At 41.1% G+C, this 24,815-nt stretch overlaps 1 protein-coding gene across 1 annotated transcript in view; it reads right to left on the reverse strand.

Moving 5' to 3' along the window:
* Positions 1-7,729: 7,729 nt before the first annotated feature.
* Positions 7,730-24,815, reverse strand: part of TGFB2 (transforming growth factor beta 2) — a 224,101-nt gene continuing 207,015 nt past the window's right edge. The window contains exon 7 of the mRNA XM_088454021.1: positions 7,730-12,133. Within this exon, the coding sequence (XP_088310147.1) occupies positions 11,975-12,133 (159 nt within the window). The 3' untranslated portion in view covers positions 7,730-11,974. The remainder of the gene's footprint in view (positions 12,134-24,815) is intronic.

Genomic DNA, 24,815 nt, shown 5'->3' on the forward strand with positions numbered 1-24,815 from the left:
AGCATTAGCGCTAGCTACAATCCATCTAGAGCCACATCAATTTCAACTTTGACATTTTCCTAGTAAAACGGTGACTCGTTTAGCTTCCTTTGTGTCTTTGATTAATCGCGAGAATGGGAGGGACATCGGGGCTGTCTCTATTAGATTGAATATTTCCAATACATTGATTGGAGCATCACTAGAAACGCACTTCGCCGTAGAGCAGCTGGAAGGTGCAAAAATGTGTCCACTTGGAAGTATCGAACACAACCAAATTTCCACGTCAGACTGTATGGAGACATGAAGTTATTTTACTTTGTGCCCCACAGAACACGCAGAATACGCAGAAGGCGCAGAACACGCCCCTAAATGTGTAAATAATGAAAACAATCTCCCATTTTGATTGTGCAGCTTTTGCCGAGACCTTAACTGCTTAAGCAAAGAACCTTAAGCAAAGGTGTGTTGGCCGCGGACATGAAGGGACATTTATCTCTTACAGACTGGCCCCAGATTGTAGTGGGCCAAGAATAAAAATATTGTGTTTATTTACACATAAAACATTTCATCATCCACTGAGATATAGGCCCAGTCCTATAAATGTTATCGTCCCGTACAAACACAAGGAAGATGTCACCTTGATCATTTCATTCTTGGAGGGAATGGAATATTTTATGCACAGGATAATCCTAAAATATAACATTACAGGATGAAAGACTACAATACCCACTAGGGACTGATACACCTGGATGATTCAACACAGATCACGGTGCTAGCTCCCTCCCACCCTCTAGGTATAGTATACATCGCTCCCTCCCACCCTCTAGGTATAGTATACATCACTCCATCTCATGCCCTATATATAGTATACATCATTCCCTCCCACCCTCTAGGTATAGTATACATCGCTCCCTCCCACCCTCTAGGTATAGTATACATCGCTCCCTCCCACCCTCTAGGTATAGTATATATCGCTCCCTCCCATCCTCTATGTATAGTATACATCGCTCCCTCCCATGCCCTATTTATAGTATACATCACTCCCTCCCACCCTCTAGGTATAGTATACATCGCTCCCTCCCACCCTCTAGGTATAGTATACATCGCTCCCTCCCGTGCCCTATGTATAGTATACATCGCTCCCTCCCGTGCCCTATGTATAGTATACATCGCTACCTCCCATGCCCTATGTATAGTATACATTGCTCTCTCCCGTCCCCTATGTATAGTATACATCGCTCCCTCCCACCCTCTAGGTATAGTATATATCGCTCCCTCGAGTCCTCTATGTGTAGTATACATCACTCCCTCCTGTTCCCTATGTATAGTATACATCGCTCCCTCCTGTTCCCTATGTATAGTATACATCACTCCCTCCCATCCTCTATGTATAGTATACATCACTCCCTCGAGTCCTCTATGTGTAGTATACATCACTCCCTCCCATGCCCTATGTATAGTATACATCGCTCCCTCCCATCATCTGTGTATAGTATACATCACTCCCTCCCATCCTCTATGTATAGTATACAGCGCTCCCTCCCATCCTCTATACTCCTCACAGTGTTGGACTGGGGCATGAAGGGCCGGCCCCCTGGGGAATGCAGTGGTAAGGGCCCACACTAAAGGGTGTGGCCAGCCACCAGAGGAGGTGTGGCAAGCCACCAGAGGAGGTGTGGCCAACCATTAGAGAAGATATAGTAAGCCTCCAAAGAATATGGTTGCTGTATAAGGCATGGTAGAGGGGTGATTGCCAGCAGAGCCACCAAGGTACTGACGCTCTAGTAGAGTAACAATGTATAATGTGAGTGCGCTGGGCTGATTCAGATCTGCACCTACTGTAAATGCCATCGCAGCTGCATTCTCTCACAGATCGCAATAGTGAAAATATGCTAATGTCTCCTAAGCTTAGCCGAGCATAGGGACGCCCGCTGCTGCCGTCTTATATCAATTCGATGACGTGCGACAGTGTGAACATTAGGAACATCGGCGCAGATCAGGCAGCTTCTAGGTACGTCTGACTCACACACTGCAGCTCTCGTGCTGCGAAGGAGATTACAATGGCTAATTTATGCACACCAATGAAACAGGTTAAACTGTCCCGACACGCCTGCGTTTGCCTAGCAACCCCCGGTTACCTGCCCCAAATGCTTATTACCTGTCACTCACTTTGTGAGTGAATCCTCTGTGCGCTTGCGCAGTGCAGCTTAATTGCATGTGGCGTAACGGCAAGCAATCGCTCAATCTGTGTAAACCTCTGCATGGCGATCTAAATCAGGCCCATAGTCTGATCCTCAGACAGCGATGCCCCCCGGGGTTCTCCCCTGTCTGACCCTGGCAGCACATTGGTGCGCAAACTGCTACGTGTAAGACTCCTAATGCCGTCCATCTATCCCCACGCGTCCTGGGCGACCTCCTGCTCCCACTCAGGTCACAGGCAGCAGGCTGCCGAGCCTCGAACCTTGCGCCGCAATCCAGGTGCACATACTGTATGCAAATTGGACGTTCGCTGGAATTTCCCAGGTGAGCGCGCGCTGGTAACTTTGCACTTTAGGCCCAGTATTGTTTATTGTTTGATTGTAAAATGTGATTTGAATCGTGTCTCAAATGAAAAATCATTATAACATGACATGAACATCTTAACGATAGCGGCCAATGTGGGAGTCTGACTGTGATCCGCAAATTTACAACAACGTTCACGATTGGTCTGCAAAGATGTTCATGGGATTTGAGCAAGCAAAAAGCTAAATTACAGGGCATCTACAGTAACCAGAGAGGACGTGCGCCTGACTACCATAAAAACTATGGACACTTGAGATTGTTGCTCTTTTAGCCCTGGATAGCCCAGAGAGAACATCTGTTAGAGTCCATGGTGCAGCGAGGCTGTGCTGACCCTCCCAACCTCTCCAGAAGCAATGAAAGGGTAAAGGGAAGGCTCCCAGGGAAATACTACAGAATAGAGCTATTTGTGTAGGAGCAGTGGCCATAAAGACTTAAATGAAACTTAATCAGTCTTCCAGCTATAAAAAATGTGAGTTCATGTAGGGATCCGTTTAACATTATTCCAGAGAGCGATGGTAAAAACATGTTTAGTCCGTGCTGGGCCAGCCTGGCGGTTTGAGATTCTGGTTTTATTGTTAATGTTTTATCTCCTTCCCATCCAACGTTAGAAGGAATGCTGACATAACAAGGCCCTGGGGAGGAGAACAATACCTTGTGATGGGGCTTAGGACATGGCCATTATGTTACTGCACTTTATAGCTGCTCCTCAGCCACTCATAAAAATGTTGTTATATATAATGGTAATTCTAATAAAAATATGTTTTACCGTCTTTGGTTCCATCCTGTCTCTGTGAAGGCAATATTTAGTTAACCTCTTTGGCACCGGAGAACGCGGAACATGACCAATGTGGCAATTGTCGTCATTTACAAACGTTGTTCACAGAAATTCAGGAATGTTTCATTGTAACAATGTATCATGCAGGCAATAAGCGTTCCTCCTAGGCCGTGTAACGTCACAGAGTTACCGCATGTGTTTATAACAAATCATGTGTAGAGAGGATAGGTGCCATTATTTTATTTATTACTAAATACTATACTATTGCTATTGCTATTACTTATATTTAATAGTCTATTTATAGACTTATTATAGAACGTCCTTTTCTGTGGAAATGAAAAATTCAGAATTTCTGAAATAATGATTTTACAAATGCTCTTGTGAACATGAAGGATTTGGGAAACATGACAGTATACAGTATATATTCCGATACACATCGGTTATTGCTGAATTTTGTTACAGGATACTCCAGACATGTTTATTACCAAGTGCGATTCCCATTGTGGGTAAGGCCTGCCCTGTACGGATGCAGGCGTTGGTTCCTCCTGGCACACGTGACGGTTATACCATAACCAACCGCCTCCAATGGGATCTCTTGCAGCAAGGATAGCGCTGGCGCAAACGCGTACTGGTGATTGTGGCGACTGCTTTCATCAGGGGATGGATGAGGGCTGTGCGGTCATATTGATGCCGCGACGCTGGCATTGTACTTCTGAACACATATAGCGCCCACAATTGTGACATTAGTATTTTCTGCCCTGCCTGATCCCACGTTCTCTTACCAACGTTCATATTGAAAGCCAAAGTACTGCCTGCTACATGGACATTATTATTTCAATAAAGGCAGTAATATGAGTACAATGGTGCGATGGATGGGGTCAGTGGCGGCACCAGGGGTGGGGCTGCAGCACAGTCCAAAATTCAAATAGGGGAGCCGCACCAACTGCCACCCCAAACATAGATGGTTCGGACTCGCTGGCAGTTGGTGGGGCTCCTCCCCTATTTGAATTTTGGATTGTGCTGCAGCCCCACCCCTGGAGCCAATACTGGTTGGGATCACTGTAATGGGGATTGGTAGATGGCAAACAATGGATATAGTGATTGCAGAAAACAGCCACTCTCTAATGAATGGAATGAACACTCCGACTATATGGATGTGATAAACACAATATGGCTTTTATTAGTTATAAAGTACAGTCTGATATTAGCAGCCTAGTACTAAGTGCTGCATGAAAACTAAATGGTATAAGTATTGGGGACTGAGGGATGGTATTCAGTACTAATGGGCGTTTTACAGTGAGGTACCGGCCTGGGTTTAAGGCATAGTCTTAAACCAACATGACCCATTCCAGGAAGAACGCAATACTCTGTTCCTGGACTTCCCTCTAAATGTATGATTGCCCTCACCTGTGGTGAAACACCTGTCTTATCAATTAACTAGCTCAGGTGGCGGCAATCATACATTAGGCGGGAAGTCCAGGAACAGAGCTCTGTGTCCCTCTTGGAATGGGCTATGACGGGAGGTAAGTTCACTGCACCTCATGGGAGAGAGAGCCTGGACCATGGCCTATGCCCAGCCATTATGTGAGGTGAAACAACAATCCTGAGAACGCAGTATATTGTATGCAGTCACTAGGAACTAGTCACATCAACAACACCAGTCCATAAACTGCTTTCTAGCCAACATTGGGTCAGCTCGTAAAATCTCATAAAATGGCTGCTACAGAAGGTAATGATCTCACAAAATGGCTTCCCCAGTGATGACTCAAACGTGTCACTGGTTCCTAGTAACATTATATACTAGATTTTCATTCCCAAGTCTGTAATGTCACATTGATGGTGAGTTGATGGGCTACAATATCATCACTACTGGTTCAACTTAGTGATACCTCAGAGAGGTTACAGGAGAATGGAGAGACTGTGTCATCATCTACATCGGCTGACACAAATCATGCGGAAGTAGGCGCTGCACCTGCTCTGGCCCCCAGATGTCTAAGCTGGCCCCATTAATCACTGTAGCTCTCATTGGTAACAGGTGAGGAGGAGAGAAGACGCCTGTAACTCATCCCCAGACTGCCGAGAGCAGATCCCAGTGTAAGAGCTGTGGGGAGCGGCGCTCGGTCTCCAGGAGGACATCTCAGAGTTATAAGTAAGGGACTAATTATTCATTTTATTTCTGGTTCAAATATGTAAAGTTGGATTTGAAAGAATGATGTCAGATTTTTACCGCACTTTTCATTTGTATGTAAAAACCTGGATATTAAGCTTAAAAAAAGTTTTAAAATGATAAATGTATAAGAAGGGCGCGCTCCCACGCTGTCTCCATCCAGGTAGCAGCGCACTGCCGGGGTGACGTCACCATGCCTTTGCGAGCATCAATGTGTGACAGTGCTGTGCTCCCATGACAGACCTGTTATCACTGACTCCGCCTATCACCGCATTAACCCTGACTTTACCGCTGTTACTAATAAACCATTACACTGGGCGTTTCCCAGCACTTCTCACGTTCCGCTGACATTCACAGCAGCCATACCACAGGACATTTGTCTGTAAAGAACGCCGCAACCTTAAATGACCCCATCCCCAGGATTTTCTGATGATATCATTCTTAAAACCCTATTATTGCCTGCGGTATTAGATATTACATGAAATATTTCCTTATATTCGGTGAGCAGAGATGTCACTTGGGCCACATGACTCCATATGAAATGTCGCTCCACCATGGGATAAATTAAGTAACGGCAAAACACACCTAAAACTATAATAAAAATGATCTAAGGGAGAATTTGATTAGCAGCGGTAATTTACCGCGGGTAAAGAAGGGTGATAGCCTCGGGCTATTCAACTAGAACCCGTTCTTCTTGCCCGGAAAATTACCGTGTTAACGTGCGTTAACTTATACAATCCCGGTTAAGTTCCCCGATCTATGGGTTAACATGGTCGCGGCACCCACAAACAGGCTATTTAACGTGGATTTCTTTTCGTGCCTGCTCAGGCCCCAATAAAATCCGCTAGCTGCAGCCTGCGGCTGCCTTCGGCTCAGTATTGAATAGCCCTGCTGCTTAAATGAGCCCGTGGTATATTACTGTAGCTAACTGAATTCCCTCCTCAGAGTTCTATGCCGTAAATCAGGGATGGGGAACTTCAGGCCCGGGGGCTGTATAAGGCCCCCATAATCATTTGGTCTGGCCCTCTGAGCTTTATTCTGTTAGCCTCATCTGGCTATCGGGGTGCCTAGAATGGCCCCCTGCAGCCAGAATCTATGCAGCAGTGCAGCCTGGAGCGTCCTTAGGATGCTTCAGATGGTCCCACCGCTGCCCTTACAGCTCCCCGGAGCATCCTGAGGATGCTCCAGGCATTGCTGTAAACACCGGTGATTGTGGCCCCGCCCCCATGTGACATCACATGGAGGGGTTGTGGCTAGCACCGGTCCCGAGGATAATATTTTATAAATCAAAATGGCCCTCAGCAGAAAAAAGGTTCCCCAATCCCAGCCCTAAATGAAAGAATAGATCCCAGTCTCCTTACTTTAGGACAGTGGCTCCCAAACTGCACCGCGAAACCCTGGGGTGCCTCGGGACGGTTGCAGGGGTGCCTCTGGTTGGTGGTCCAGCACCAAATCAAATTATTTACGGTCAATGTATATTAAATATGTGGAAAAACAGAAGCTCAAACCTGTCACCACAACATAAACGAACCTAAGGATGATAGATGAGCACAATTTACTTCACTTTACTACTTCACTACATTGTTTTCTGAATTTCTCAATAACAAATTTTTTGGCTTAGGGGCGCCATGAAAAAATTCCGATGCACTAGGGCGCCGCGATTCAAAAAAGTTTGGGAACCACTGCCTTAGGATATCAAAGGGGGTGGAGCTTACAAGAAAGGGGACGGATCTAAGGTGGAGCTTATTTTCTCTGTATTTTGCGCGTCTTACAGTCGGGAGGTATGGTGATAGCATTTGCAGCGAGCACATACAGACACTTATGTACATGTAGCAGCCTGAACAATTCCCTTTAGTCTTTCAATAGGATTGTGCTCTTACTTAATATGTTTTATGCATAAACTCACTAAATAATTCACAGAGGTGCTATATGCTTATATCTGTGCAGGAATTATATTCATTATAGAAAATACCAGCTTTATCCAGCATATTTCTCCGTCACTAATACAACTGTCATTCTCTGCAGCTGGTTTATAAAGATACCGACTGTATTTGCCGCTGGGGAATGGGAAAGCGACTACAATAAGTGTCTTAATGTTTTTAACGCAAATTCAAGTAGACAATTTTCCTACTGATGATGTACCGATAAAGTGGATTTGTGAGGCGATGACCGGACCTCTGTAAGTAAAAAAAATAAGAAAATAAAACCAGTAAAGCATGATTGTACAACTGAAATAATTTATTTACCACTACAGCACCACGAAAACAGACATACATTGTGTTACAATACAGATTAATCAGTCACAAAAATACAGCTGAACTGTTTTTCTATTCATTTTCTCCAGATGGTTTATAAAGATGTATTGCTGATAAAGCCTAATATGGATTTTTCTTTAATAAAAAAATGTTCTGCAACAATACATCATAAAGAATATAAAATAAACCTAATTCAAATGGAAAACAGTCATTCGGAAGTGGTAAGTGACAAAAAATATATTCTAAAACAATGAAGTTTTGAATACATCCACATTACTCACATTAAACGGCATCCACCACAAGACAATCATCTTGAATTGCAAAATAAAGAAGCCTTTGCTATCTGAAATACCAGCAGTAACCACCGGCCCATTACTCATTGGCTTCTCTCTTTAATCATCTCTACTCGCTAACATGACATTAAGGAACACTTGGCATATTTCCTTTAAAAGTAAAAAAAAAAAAAAAAGCTTCAATGATAATTTTTTTGGTAAACTTTTTGTTGATATAAAAAACAAAGACTTTACAACTATAAAATACACATTTATAGGGTTGTTGCTGTTTCATGTGCTGCTTCTCAGCCTTTTATAAAATATTTTTTTTGTACATTTGAAATGAATGGTTAATGACATATTCACTGCGTTCTAACATTACTGTAAAAAATATCAACAAAATAAAATCACTTAAGTGTTCCTGCTCGTATTTATAATTATTTACACAGATTTGAATCATACAGTTTTATGGTTGTAATTCGGAAAGCATACTGTAGGTTCTAAAATTGAGAAAAAAAAAATATTTCAACCCACCAATTTTTTTTTTAGCAATAATAATTATTATTGGGCAGTAACTGCACATTAAAAAAAAGTATATAACGGTTCTGATGTGTAAACAGTCCGTGACGGTTTGTAATTCACTGTAATTTGAGTGAAAGAAAAATTAGATATTTGATTTGTCTAGATTTGTTTAAAAACAGAAAAGAAAATGAAAATTAATAAAATGATCCTTCTTTAAAAAAAAAAAAACTATAAAAAAAATCACAAGATACAAACCACCATGTTTAATGTTCTGAATTTATATGTATGTGTGGATATTTTCTGCTATGTATTGAAAATATGATTTTATTGAATTAAAATGAAATTAAATTTTTCCAAGATATAGCAATAACTGACTAATGAAATGCATGTAATTGTCTCTCACAGCCACAGTCATTATTTCTGGAACATTACAAATTTGACTCGAAAAATGACGGAGTACTACTTATGCTTGAAGAGCACATTACCCTGGTGTTCAATGATATATCATATCGCTCATGAGTGTAGCATTTTGGGAAATATTCGGACGTTAAACTAAATGTTTCCATGCAGAATACATTTGTTTAACAATACAGCTAAGAGCATTACCATGATGATATTGTGAGGGTGGAGTGAAGTCCCCACAGCGTCCCAATAGACTTGTGTAAAACCATAGTATTACGTATGCCAGATAATTGGACTTTACCTTATGATTTGCCACACATAGGAAGCCGTTTGCAATTGCCAATAGATCTAGTCAAAAGAATAATTGATTTGCAGAACAATTAGAGATGTGAAGGCTCAGATCGGTTTGGATTTTCCCACCAAATTCTGATCTTTCCCGCCAAATTTCAGATCTCGGAAAGAGACAATCTTTCATGGATAAACATCTTTCATGGACAAAAGTCCATGAAAGATGATGTTTGTCCATGAAAGATGATGATTGTCCATGAAAGATGATGATTGTCCATCAAAGATGACGTTTTGCCTCTTTCGGAGATCTAAAATTTGGAGAGAAATCCAAATTTGGCGGGAAAATGTGAACCGGTCCGAGCCTGCACATCTCTAATAAAAATATCACCTTTGTTTGTCTTGATCAGAAACATGCACAAAATTCAACATAATTCAAAATAAAACTGAAAAACTGCAGTCAGGTAGTTTAGGGCGTAACAAGGAGGTTGATGTAAGTAATATAAAATATGTATTGTAGTGCAAGTCATTGTACAGGACTTTACTCTTTCTGACTAGCTACAAGGAACATCATCAAGCTGAGGGATCAGATGAAGACTGACTGTAGCTGACATTTCTTTCGGAGTACAAATATCATGGTATGGTTGTAAATATTACACATGATGTACACAATTCTTATGTTTTTTTTTCAATGGTTTAAAACAGAGATCTACAGGATTGGCTCTAAATAAAGCTGGCTTTGAAAACCCCCTATTGTAATACTATCGGTATAATTACATATACCCAAAACAAACATAGCATAGCTATACAGCATCATAGAAAGGTCTGTTGATTAGACCAGTACATATAAAATATTTCACTGGTTTATAAAATGAAATGTACAAATAATAAAACATTTAAATGAATGCCTCCGTCAGAGATTTTGCATGTAAAGTAGATCGAAAATTATAGCGACTAAAGTTTTTTTCTCATTTCTATTTACAGAAAACTTTACAATTGTGTTTCTCATATTAGATGAGCATACGGATGTTGGGGACTTATGAAAGATGTTCCACAGAGCATGGTGTAGAAGAGGTGCTTATGCCCTTGTCAACCAGTCAGACGTTTGTTTTAATTTTATAAACTGTAATGGAAAAATTACAGGTAGATTCTGCTTGGTTGCTATGGGAAACAAGTAGTGTTCTACACAGTTACCAGATCCTTCAGAAGTCTACATACTGTAGACGTACATGGAGTCCCAACATTCACGAATGCAAAATGGTCAATACTAGCCCTGCCCAACAGTCCACCTTGGCTGTATCCCCAATCTTCAAAGGCCACAACCCAATTTGCAATGGCCGTGCCTATAATCCAGTTAAACCGTGCCTCTCTTTCCCATTATAAGAATCAGGACTGTTGGGAGGTATACTAATTAACCCATAATGAGGCAGTTCAGAACTGGCCAGACACAAGTACAAACTCAAGCAAAATAATGTGAACACATCATTGCTTATCAGTTTATTTAATACTCGTAGCAAAGTAAACTTTAGTTTTCAAAAACTTCTCTTTTGCAAAGTGCCATTGGAGTGCGAACACATAGCCCCAAGTCGCAGGAATTAGAGAATTAGACGTTCCTTGCTGCTGACCTTTTTGAGGTGCCTTGGGTTATATTAAACGGATAACGTAGAGTGTACATGTCAGTGTGGAAGTGTCTCTGTAATGTAACTAGATCCCAGTGGATCCTTAGGCAGCTTTTCAAAGCTGCAGACAACTACTACCTTTCAAATGGTGCATTCATGAAAGTGATAGCTACATCCATATGCTAGCAAACACTTATATCATTAAACTACATGTTATGTTAGCTGTTTATTTCGTCCTTGTTTAGCCACATATTCCATGGTATAATAAAATTATTAGTTACACAAGAATAAATAATGTCAACAGCAAAAACAGGGGAATCTAACCAATGGCTAGATAGACTACTGGAGGAACAAAAAAAGAGGGATCAAGTACGGCACGGGACAGATACAACGCCACTAAATGGGATATTCCTGTTTTTTTTTTCTTTCACATAATAACACAAATTTTTCCAGTGTTTAATTTTTTTTTCCTTTAAATTAATGTCTTTGTTGTTCAAAGTTGCTGAGGAAAACAGAGACTCTATTCCGTGAAACGTGTCTGCAATTTTATGTCAGGCAAATTCCCCTATGTTGATATCTACTTTTTACATTTTTCTTCTTTTTTTGTTGTTGCCTTCTTCAAATAATACTATAATAATAATAATAAAAAAAACATAATTAAAAAGTGGCCATTGGAAAGCTGATATGCCACAGGCATCAAGGAAGACCGAAATATCTCATACTATAACCGTGCAATCAACAGAGTACCAAAATAGCAACATGACACGACGGAATTAATTTCGTCAGGAGATATGGGATCTTCATGGCAGTAATTGCCAATACAAACATTTGTCCCAAGTCCCTTACCTAACACAGGAACATTTAGCGGTGGAGGGAGGATAAGGAGGGGAACGTTCCTCTCCAATTGTCATTATTTGAGTTATTAAAACTCAGTAAAGTCTTCAATGACTTTCATCTTCTGCCAGTTATTAAAAAAACTTCCAAAAAGTTCACACTAGTACCGTTTTTTTTTTTGTCTCTTTTTTTTTTTTTTTTAGAATATAACACTGATCAAACAAGGCCTATGTTTTTTTTTTTGTATTCTTTTTTAAAAAAAGTTTTTTTTTTGTCCGCTAAAACCACATGCTCTTACGTCATGTCTAGCTACATTTACACGACTTCACAATCATATTTGAAAGCTGTTCGATCTTTGGCGTCTTTCCAACATAGTACAAGATGGTCAGAGATTCTAAATCCTGCGATACACAGCATGGAGAGGCTGACGCTTCTGGGTTAATGGTGTTGTATAGGCCGAGCACCTGTGAAAAGATTTGAAAATTGGGTTAAATATTTACAGAAATTAGTCATTTATGTTATTAGTAATAATATGTATATTTGCCAGTTATTTGAGGCATATTGCCCCCCCAGAAGTTTGTTATCTATTGAGGAGCAATGGTATTAGCCTGTGATGTATGCAGACAATCCGGGGAAAATGACATAACTGGACCACGGCCGGGATGATGTAGAAGCTTGTCTGCACAATGACGTTTCATGCTTCCATCTGTATATAGATTTTTTGCATTTGTGATTTCGACTTCTTCAGCCAGATGCAGATGTGGAAGTACCTTGGGCCCGTGTAGCTCCAGAGGTGAGTACTTGGCACAAATGCAGCTATTTGCCGGTATAGAGAGCTATAGGTGAGCACTGCTATGGGTACGCCTGCTTAGCTAACAGTCATCATTATCAGCGCCACCTTACACCTACCCTATTGTACGCATCAAAATAGGAGTATTTACACCCGTTGTAACCCAGTTGCTGGTATTTAGTCACTAATTATAGAAACAATTGAATTAATTCTGACTTGCGTGCTCTCAGCTCTGGAACAAGCGCAGATGAAAACACGAGGTGTAGTTGAACTCTGCATTCATGTTAAATTTAAAGAGGACTAATAGGGATGGGACTGGGTGCAAATGGAATGTGGCAAAAGGTGCCCGTCTGGTGCGAGATAAGTACCAGTGGTGCCGATGACCAGCAGCCACATCCTGTCCCTCCCCCTGATACTATATAAACTATTAGGGGTATATTTACTAAAGTGCGGGTTTTTAGAAGTGGAAAAATTGTCCATAGCAACCAATCAGATTTTACCTATTATCTTCTAGAAGGTGCTAGTTAAATGCTAAGTAGAATCTGATTAGTTGCTATGGGTAACATCTCTTCTAAATACCTGCACATTAGTAACTATACCCCATAGTGTAGCTGCTGTGGTCTATTTGCATTATTTAAGTAATACATCAGCATTCAGGGCATAATTCAGAGATGTACGCTAATCCAATGGTTTGGGGTCTGCACATGGACAGAACAGGTCCTGCGATCTCGCTTGCAGACCCCCCCCAAACCACAGCGTAATTGATTGGGCAACGTTTTCCAGGAGGGAAGGGGCCAGGGACTGCATCGGTGGACACATATTTCCTGGTCTCGCAAGTGACCATGACCTGGCCAGGCTGCGGTATGCTTCAGCCTCCGCAGCCTGGCCATAGAGGCAACCATTGCGACCATCGGTGATTCCAGGTTGTGACCTCAGTCACAGCGCTGGGATCGCAGATGCAGTAAGGAGATGACTTTCCTACAGACACCTCCTACTTTATTTGCATTTTAGATGCATGGAATTGCACAGAAGCTTGTGTGCTGCGTGTGTGCGGCGTGTGGGCTGCGTGTGTGCGGCTTGTGGGCTGCGTGTGTGCGGCTTGTGGGCTGCGTGTGTGCATGCGTGTATGCGGCTTGTGGGCTGCGTGTGTGCGGCTTGTGGGCTGCGTGTGTGCATGCGGCTTGTGTGCTGCGTTTGTGCAGTTTGTGGACTGCGTGTGTGCAGTTTGTGCGCTGCGTGTGTGCGGTTTGTGTGCGGCTTGTGTGCGGCTTGTGGGCTGCGTGTGCATGTGTGTATGCGGCTTGTGGGCTGCGCGTGCATGTGTGTGTGCTCCGTGTGTGTGACTTGTGTGCTGCGTGTGTGCGGCTCTGCAATTCCGTCCATCTCTGAATCCGGCCCTCAGTCCACAGCAGGAGAGCAGATTCCCTATGACAACAAATCATGGGTGTAGCTATAGTGGGTACAAGCGGTGTCATTGCTATGAGGCCCAGAGGCTCATGGGGCCCCGGATGTAGCTCATATAGTTGTCTACCAAGTTCCCCATCCCAGCCCATTGCCCGGGCATGAAAAGGGGCGATCTCTGTCTCCCTCTGAGTAACGCTCCATCTCACACACTCCTGTCTCACAGACACAGCTGAGCTCATCCGGAAACCCTGCACTGTCGGAGAGTAGGCTTCTCCTTGATTAAGGCCTTTGTGAAGCTGGGGGGATGGGGATCGAGCATGGAGATTAGGACTGTCGCAGAAAAGGACAGTGTGTCTACATTAAGATCTCCACTCAAAATGTAAAGTCCAGCATTAGGAAGTATCCCCCTCAGGTAGGAGCTGGTTGGTCTCCGTCCTCTTTGTGGCATATTGTGAACTGGTGGCACTGTGTGGTATAAAATGAACTAAGGCAATATTATGGGGTATAAAATGAACAACCAGTGCATAGAGAGGGGTCTCTCTAGGAGAGGCCACTACAAAATGTAAATGCACAAATGTTTTTATTTCATTGAACTTAGTTATTACTTTGCTTTTGTATATGTATTATACTTTAAAATGTAAATGTGAGTTCATCATTTGTCACTAACACTATCCCGGCATAGACTGTCCTAAATATAGGTCACTTCATTAAAATATTATATTGTGCACCAAATGGATACTGAAACTACAGCATCTACTATTTACACTTTAAAGTGACAACTTTTTGCATACCAAGTGCATATACTACTGTCCTCTCCTGGTGTAACCCAGACACATATACTACTGTTCTCTCCTGGTGTAACCCAGGCACATATACTACTGTTCTCTCCTGGTGTAACCCAGACACATATACTACTGTTCTCTCCTGGTGTAACCCAGACACATATACTACTGTTCTCTCCTGGTGTAACCCAGACACATATACTACTGTTCTCTCCTGGTGTAACCCAGACACATATAATACTGTTCTCTCCTGGTGTAACCCAGGCGCATATACTACTGTTCTCTCCTGGTGTAACCCAGACACATATAATACTGTTCTCTCCTGGTGTAACCCAGGCGCATATACTACTGTTCTCTCCTGGTGTAACCCAGGCACATATATACTACTGTTCTCTCCTGGTGTAACCCAGGCACATATATACTACTGTTCTCTCCTGGTGTAACCCAGGCACATATATACTACTGTTCTCTCCTGGTGTAACCCAGACACATATACTACTGTTCTCTCCTGGTGTAACCCAGACACATATACTACTGTTCTCTCCTGGTGTAACCCAGGCACATATACTACTGTTCTCTCCTGGTGTAACCCAGGCACATACACTACTGTTCTCTCCTGGTGTAACCCAGGTACATACACTACTGTTCTCTCCTGGTGTAACCCAGGCACATATACTACTGTTCTCTCCTGGTGTAACCCAGGCACATATATACTACTGTTCTCTCCTGGTGTAACCCAGGCACATATACTACTGTTCTCTCCTGGTGTAACCCAGGCACATATATACTACTGTTCTCTCCTGGTGTAACCCAGGCACATATATACTACTGTTCTCTCCTGGTGTAACCCAGGCACATATATACTACTGTTCTCTCCTGGTGTAACCCAGGCACATATATACTACTGTTCTCTCCTGGTGTAACCCAGGCACATATACTACTGTTCTCTCCTGGTGTAACCCAGGCACATATACTACTGTTCTCTCCTGGTGTAACCCAGGCACATATACTACTGTTCTCTCCTGGTGTAACCCAGGCACATACACTACTGTTCTCTCCTGGTGTAACCCAGGCACATACACTACTGTTCTCTCCTGGTGTAACCCAGGCACATATACTACTGTTCTCTCCTGGTGTAACCCAGGGGCATATACTACTGTTCTCTCCTGGTGTAACCCAGGGGCATATATTACTGTTCTCTCCTGGTGTAACCCAGGCGCATACACTACTGTTCTCTCCTGGTGTAACCCAGGCACATACACTACTGTACTCTCCTGGTGTAACCCAGGCACATACACTACTGTTCTCTCCTGGTGTAACCCAGGCACATACACTACTGTTCTCTCCTGGTGTAACCCAGGCACATACACTACTGTTCTCTCCTGGTGTAACCCAGGCACATACACTACTATTCTCTCCTGGTGTAACCCAGGCACATATGCTACTGTTCTCTCCTGGTGTAACCCAGGCACATATGCTACTGCTCTCTCCTGGTGTAACCCAGGCACATATGCTACTGTTCTCTCCTGGTGTAACCCAGGCACATATGCTACTGTTCTCTCCTGGTGTAACCCAGGCACATATGCTACTGTTCTCTCCTGGTGTAACCCAGGCACATATACTACTGTTCTCTCCTGGTGCAACCCAGGCACATATACTACTGTTCTCTCCTGGTGTAACCCAGGCACATATATACTACTGTTCTCTCCTGGTGTAACCCAGGCACATATATACTACTGTTCTCTCCTGGTGTAACCCAGGCACATATACTACTGTTCTCTCCTGGTGTAACCCAGGCACATATATACTACTGTTCTCTCCTGGTGTAACCCAGGCACATATATACTACTGTTCTCTCCTGGTGTAACCCAGGCACATATATACTACTGTTCTCTCCTGGTGTAACCCAGGCACATATATACTACTGTTCTCTCCTGGTGTAACCCAGGCACATATACTACTGTTCTCTCCTGGTGCAACCCAGGTACATACACTACTGTTCTCTCCTGGTGTAACCCAGGCGCATACACTACTGTTCTCTCCTGGTGTAACCCAGGCGCATACACTACTGTTCTCTCCTGGTGTAACCCAGGCACATACACTACTGTTCTCTCCTGGTGTAACCCAGGCACATACACTACTGTTCTCTCCTGGTGTAACCCAGGCACATACACTACTGTTCTCTCCTGGTGTAACCCAGGCACATACACTACTATTCTCTCCTGGTGTAACCCAGGCACATATGCTACTGTTCTCTCCTGGTGTAACCCAGGCACATATGCTACTGTTCTCTCCTGGTGTAACCCAGGCACATATGCTACTGTTCTCTCCTGGTGTAACCCAGGCACATATGCTACTGTTCTCTCCTGGTGTAACCCAGGCACATATACTACTGTTCTCTCCTGGTGTAACCCAGGCACATATATACTACTGTTCTCTCCTGGTGTAACCCAGGCACATATATACTACTGTTCTCTCCTGGTGTAACCCAGGCACATATATACTACTGTTCTCTCCTGGTGTAACCCAGGCACATATACTACTGTTCTCTCCTGGTGTAACCCAGGCACATATATACTACTGTTCTCTCCTGGTGTAACCCAGGCACATATATACTACTGTTCTCTCTTGGTGTAACCCAGGCACATATATACTACTGCTCTCTCCTGGTGTAACCCAGGCACATACACTACTGCTCTCTCCTGGTGTAACCCAGGCACATATACTACTGTTCTCTCTCCTGGTGTAACCCAGGCACATATACTACTGTTCTCTCTCCTGGTGTAACCCAGGCACATATACTACTGTTCTCTCTCCTGGTGTAACCCAGGCACATATACTACTGTTCTCTCTCCTGGTGTAACCCAGGCACATATACTACTGTTCTCTCCTGGTGTAACCCAGGCACATATACTACTGTTCTCTCCTGGTGTAACCCAGGCACATATACTACTGCAATGCTTAGTACATCCCGCCAAACATGGGCAGTCTATGCTAGATTTGCTGAAGATCAGAGTCTCATTGCTGACCTTCAGGTTAGAGTTTAGCTTTTAGCACTTTCGGTGCCAGCATAGAAAGAGAACGAGTTACAAAATCCAAATACAGGTATGGATGAGCTCTTAATCCTTCACTAAGGTCAAGTCACTAAGAAATATAGTCACATTTTATAAAAGCAACTATAATATAGGTAACAAAATGTGATATAAAACTAGCAAAAAATTGAATGTAAAAATGGTTTGAAGCACTGACATGATGCACAGTATTCTGATATTCCTAAATATGCTATTTATAAGGCAGAAATTGTTTTTGTTGCACCAACGGAAGTACATATGTTACAAAGCGGCAATGATCATGGGCTTATAAGGATGCCATTAATAGGTTAGTAAAACACAACATGACCTTTTCCTACAGGTTCAATCGACTATTTAAAAGTAAAACAGAGGAGCAGTTCATGATAGTAACAGTGGCCCCATTGTGTGACGTCCTTCCAGGCGTCCTGTGTACAGTAAATGCCCAACAGATATTTACCAACGGCTTCTGAGAAAAGGGCGACTTAGGTACAGCCGTGAGATTTTACTTAACTACTAGATCATGCTGATAGCTACATACACGGATTAGATCATGGTGATATCTACGTACACGGATTAGATCATGCTGATAGCTACATACACGGATTAGATCATTGTGATATCTACATACACGGATTAGATCATGGTGATATCTACGTACACGGATTAGATCATGCTGATAGCTACATACACGGATTAGATCATGCTTATATCTACATACACGGATTAGATCATGCCTATATCTACATACACGGATTAGATCATGCTTATATCTACATACACGGATTAGATCATGCTTATATCTACATACACGAATTAGATCATGCTGATAGCTACATACACGGATTAGATCATGGTGATATCTACATACACGGATTAGATCATGCTTATATCTACATACATGGATTAGATCATGCTTATATCTACATACACGGATTAGATCATACCTATATCTACATACACGGATTAGATCATGCCCATATCTACATACACGGATTAGATCATGCTAATAAATCACTATTAAGTGAGTGTAAAGCATTTTCACTTGCTAAGAGCTGACCAGTATGTGTGCATCACATGTTGTTACAAGCACATGTACCTGTACCGTTATACCAGGTGCCCATATCCCGAATCATGCAGAAGATCTCATACAGTACCACTTTGTGCCAGCAAATAGAAGCAGTTACTTCGCATAGCAGGGCTACTGCCCCGCGAGGACTACGCCTATCTGCATCCAGCATGAAATCAGTCCGGGAAGCGGAAGCACACATATGGCTTATGCAGAGCTGCACCAATCTGCCACTTACGCCCATCTGCACCAGGAGAGGCATTAAGGACTGAGTGTATCTTATTCTAGGTGAGTGTATTTAATTCCAGGTAAGTGTATCTTATTCTAGGTGAGTGTATCTTATTCCAGGTGAGTGTATCTTATTCCAGGTGAGTGTATCTTATTCTAGGTAAGTGCATCTTATTCTAGGTGAGTGTATTTAATTCCAGGTGAGTCTATCTTATTCCAGGTGAGTGTATCTTATTCTAGGTGAGTGTATCTTATTCTAGGTGAGTGTATCTGTATCTTATTCCAGGTGAGTATCTTATTCTAGGTGAGTGTATCTTATTCTAGGTGAGTGTATCTTATTCTAGGTGAGTGTATCTTATTCCAGGTGAGTGTATCTTATTCCAGGTGAGTGTATCTTATTCCAGGTGAGTGTATCTTATTCCAGGTAAGTGTATCTAATTCTAGGTGAGTGTATCTTATTCTAGGTGAGTGTATCTGTATCTAATTCCAGGTAAATGTATCTTATTCTAGAAGTTTGTATCTTATTCCAGGTAAGTGCATCTTATTCTAGGTGAGTATCTTATTCCAGGTGAGTGTATCTTATTCTAAGTGATTGTATCTGTATCTTATTCTAGGTGAGTGTATCTTATTCCAGGTGAATGTATCTTATTCTAGGTAAGTGTATCTTATTCCAGGTGAGTGTATCTTATTCTAGGTGAGTGTATCTGTATCTTATTCTAGGTGAGTGAATCTTATTCTAGGTGAGTGTATCTTATTCCAGGCGAGTTTATCTTTTTCTAGGTGAGTGTATCTTATTCCAGGTGAGTGTATCTTATTCCAGGTGAGTGTATCTTATTACAGTTGAGTGCATTTTATTTCAGGTGAGTATCTTATTCCAGGTGAGTGTATCTTCTTCTAGGTAAGTGCATCTTATGCTAGGTGAGTGTATTTTATTCCATTTGAGAGTATCTGTATCTTATTCTAGGTGAGTGTATCTTATTCTAGGTGAGTGTATTTTATTCCAGGTGAGTGTATCTTATTCCAGGTGAGTGTATCTTATTCCATGTAAGTGTATCTTATTTCTGGTGAGTGTAGCTTATTCCAGGTGAGTGTATCTTATTCTAGGTAAGTGCATCTTATTCCAGGTGAGTGTATCTTATTCCAGGCGAGATAATCTTATTCTAGGTAAGTGTATGTTATTCCAGGTGAGTGTATCTTATTCCAGGTGAGTGCATTTTATTCCAGGTGAGTATCTTATTCCAGGTGAGTGTATCTTATTCTAGGTGAGTGTATCTTATTCCAGGTGAGTGTATCTTTATCTTATTCCAGGTAAGTGTATCTTATTCCAGATGAGTGTATCTTATTCTAGGTGAGTGTGTCTTATTCCAGGTGAATGTATCTTATTCTAGGTAAGTGCATCTCATTCCAGGTGAGTGTATCTTATTCCAGGCGAGTTTATCTTATTCCAGGTGAGTGTATCTTATTCTAGATAAGTGTATCTTATTCTAGATAAGTGTATCTTATTCTAGGCGAGTGTATCTTATTCTAGGTGAGTGTATCTTATTCTAGGTAAGTGTATCTTATTCTAGGTGAGTGTATCTGTATCTTATTCTAGGTAAGCGTATCTTATTCTAGGTGAGTGTATCTGTATCTTATTCTAGGTAAGTATCTTATTCTAGGTGAGTGTATCTGTATCTTATTCTAGGTAAGTGCATCTTATTCCAGGTGAGTGTATCTTATTCCAGGTGAGAGTATCTTATTCCAGGTAAGTGCATCTTATTCCAGGTGAGTGTATCTTATTCCAGGTGAGAGTATCTAATTCCAGGTGAGAGTATCTAATTCCAGGTAAGTGTATCTTATTCCGGGTAAGTGTATCTTATTCCGGGTAAGTGTATCTTATTCCAGGTGAGTGTATCTTATTTCGGGTAAGTGTATCTTATTCTAGGTGAGTGTATCTTATTCCAGGTGAGTGTATCTTATTCCGGGTAAGTGCATCTTAATCCGGGTAAATGCATTTTATTCTAGGTGAGTGTATCTTATTCCAGGTGAGTGTATCTTATTCCAGGTGAGTGTATCTTATTCTAGGTGAGTGTATCTTATTCCAGGTGAGTGTATCTTATTCCAGGTGAGTGTATCTTATTCCAGGTGAGTGTATCTTATTCTAGGTAAGTGTATCTTATTCTAGGTGAGTGTATCTGTATCTTATTCTAGGTAAGTATCTTATTCTAGGTGAGTGTATCTGTATCTTATTCTAGGTAAGTGCATCTTATTCCAGGTGAGTGTATCTTATTCCAGGTGAGTGTATCTTATTCCAGGTAAGTGTATCTTATTCCAGGTGAGAGTATCTTATTCCAGGTAAGTGCATCTTATTCCAGGTGAGTGTATCTTATTCCAGGTGAGTGTATCTTATTCCAGGTGAGTGTATCTTATTCCAGGTGAGAGTATCTAATTCCAGGTGAGAGTATCTAATTCCAGGTAAGTGTATCTTATTCCGGGTAAGTGTATCTTATTCCAGGTGAGTGTATCTTATTTCGGGTAAGTGTATCTTATTCTAGGTGAGTGTATCTTATTCCAGGTGAGTGTATCTTATTCCGGGTAAGTGCATCTTATTCCGGGTAAGTGCATCTTAATCCGGGTAAATGCATTTTATTCTAGGTGAGTGTATCTTATTCCAGGTGAGTGTATCTTATTCCAGGTGAGTGTATCTTATTCCAGGTGAGTGTATCTTATTCCAGGTGAGTGTATCTTATTCCAGGTGAGTGTATCTTATTCCAGGTGAGTGTATCTTATTCCAGGTGAGTGTATCTGTATCTTATTCTAGGTAAGTGTATCTTATTCCAGGTAAGTGTATCTTATTCTAGGTGAGTGTATCTTATTCCAGGTAAGTGTATCTGTATCGTATTCCAGGTGAGTGTATCTGTATCTTATTCTAGGTAAGTGTATCTTATTCCAGGTAAGTGTATCTTATTCTAGGTGAGTGTATCTTATTCCAGGTAAGTGCATCTCATTCTAGGTGAGTGTATCTTATTCCAGGTGAGTGTATCTTATTCCAGGCGAGTTTATCTTATTCCAGGTGAGTGTATATTATTCTAGATAAGTGTATCTTATTCCAGGTGAGTGTATCTTATTCCAAGTGAGTGTATCTTCTTCTAGGTAAGTGCATCTTATTCCAGGTGAGTGTATCTGTATCTTATCCTAGGTGAGTGTATCTGTATCTTATTCTATGGAAGTGTATCTTATTCTAGGTGAGTGTATCTGTATCTTATTCTAGGTAAGTGCATCTCATTCTAGGTGAGTGTATCTTATTCCAGGTAAGTGCATCTTATTCTAGGTGAGTGCATCTTATTCCAGGTGAGTGTATTTTATTCCAGGTGAGTGTATTTTATTCCAGGTGAGTGTATTTTATTCCAGATGAGTGTATCTTATTCCAGGTGAGAGTATCTTATTCCGGGTAAGTGCATCCTTTTCCAGGTGAGTGTATTTTATTCCAGGTGAGTGTATTTTATTCCGGGTAAGTGCATTTTATTCCAGGTGAGTGTATCTTATTCCGGGTGAGTGCATCATATTCCGGGTAAGTGCATCTTATTCCGGGTAAGTGCATTTTATTCCAGGTGAGTGTATCTTATTCTAGGTGAGTGTATCTTATTCCAGGTAAGTGTATCTGTATCTTATTCTAGGTAAGTGTATCTTATTCCAGGTAAGTGTATCTTATTCTAGGTGAGTGTATCTTATTCTAGGTGAGTATCTTATTCCAGGTAAGTGTATCTGTATCTTATTCTAGGTGAGTGTATCTGTATTTTATTCCAGGTAAGTGTATCTAATTCTAGGTGAGTGTATCTTATTCTAGGTGAGTGTATCTTATTCCAGGTGAGTGTATCTGTATCTTATTCTAGGTAAGGGTATCTTATTCTAGGTGAGTGTATCTGTATTTTATTCTAGGTAAGTGTATCTTATTCTAGGTAAGTGTATCTTATTCCAGGTAAGTGTATCTGTATCTTATTCTAGGTGAGTGTATCTTATTCCAGGTAAGTGTATCTTATTCTAGGTGAGTGTATCTGTATCTTATTCTAGGTAAGTGTATCTTATTCTAGGTGAGTGTATCTTATTCCAGGTAAGTGTATCTTATTCTAGGTGAGTGTATCTGTATCTTATTCTAGGTAAGTGTATGTTATTCTAGGTAAGTGTATCTGTATCTTATTCTAGGTGAGTGTATCTGTATTTTATTCTAGGTAAGTGTATCTTATTCTAGGTGAGTGTATCTTATTCTAGGTGAGTGTATCTGTATCTTATTCTAGGTAAGTGTATCTTATTCTAGGTAAGTGTATCTGTATCTTATTCTAGGTGAGTGTATCTGTATTTTATTCTAGGTGAGTATCTTATTCTAGGTGAGAGTATCTGTATTTTATTCTAGGTAAGTGTATCTTATTCTAGGTAAGTGTATCTTATTCCAGGTGAGTGTATCTTATTCTAGGTGAGTGTATCTTATTCTAGGTAAGTGTATCTTATTCTAGGTGAGTGTATCTGTATCTTATTCTAGGTAAGTGTATCTTATTCTAGGTAAGTGTATCTGTATCTTATTCTAGGTGAGTGTATCTGTATTTTATTCTAGGTGAGTATCTTATTCTAGGTGAGAGTATCTGTATTTTATTCTACGTGAGTGTATCTTATTCTAGGTGAGTGTATCTTATTCCAGGTGAGTGTATCTTATTCTAGGTCAGTGTATCTTATTCTAGGTAAGTGTATCTTATTCTAGGTGAGTGTATCTGTATCTTATTCCAGGTAAGTGTATCTTATTCTAGGTGAGTGTATCTGTATTTTATTCTAGGTGAGTGTATCTTATTCCAGGTGAGTGTATCTTAGTCTAGGTGAGTGTATCTTATTCCAGGTGAGTGTATCTTATTCTAGGTGAGTGTATCTTATTCCAGGTGAGTGTATCTTGTTCCAGGTGAGTGTATCTTATTTTAGGTAAGTGTATCTTATTCTAGGTGAGTGTATCTTATTCTAGGTGAGTGTATCTTATTCCAGGTGAGTGTATCTTATTCCAGGTGAGTGTATCTTATTCCAGGTGAGTGTATCTTATTCTAGGTGAGTCTATCTTATTCCAGGTGAGTCTATCTTATTCCAGGTGAGCCAGGTGAGTGTATCTTATTCTAGGTGAGTGTATCTTATTCCAGGTGAGTGTATCTTATTCTAGGTGAGTGTATCTTATTCCAGGTGAGTGTATCTTATTCCAGGTAAGTGTATCTTATTCCAGGTAAGTGTATCTTATTCCAGGTAAGTGTATCTTATTCCAGGTGAGTGTATCTTATTCCAGGTAAGTGTATCTTATTCTAGGTAAGTGTATCTTATTCTAGGTGAGTGTATCTGTATCTTATTCTAGGTAAGTGTATCTTATTCTAGGTGAGTGTATCTTATTCCAGGTAAGTGTATCTTATTCTAGGTGAGTGTATCTGTATCTTATTCTAGGTAAGTGTATGTTATTCTAGGTAAGTGTATCTGTATCTTATTCTAGGTGAGTGTATCTGTATTTTATTCTAGGTAAGTGTATCTTATTCTAGGTGAGTGTATCTTATTCTAGGTGAGTGTATCTGTATCTTATTCTAGGTAAGTGTATCTTATTCTAGGTAAGTGTATCTGTATCTTATTCTAGGTGAGTGTATCTGTATTTTATTCTAGGTGAGTGTATCTTATTCTAGGTGAGAGTATCTGTATTTTATTCTAGGTAAGTGTATCTTATTCTAGGTAAGTGTATCTTATTCTAGGTGAGTGTATCTGTATTTTATTCTAGGTAAGTGTATCTTATTCCAGGTGAGTGTATCTTATTCC

This window comes from Taudactylus pleione, unplaced genomic scaffold (assembly GCF_031769625.1).
Source record: "Taudactylus pleione unplaced genomic scaffold, aTauple2 ptg000608l, whole genome shotgun sequence".
Classification (NCBI taxonomy): Eukaryota; Metazoa; Chordata; class Amphibia; order Anura; family Myobatrachidae; genus Taudactylus; species Taudactylus pleione.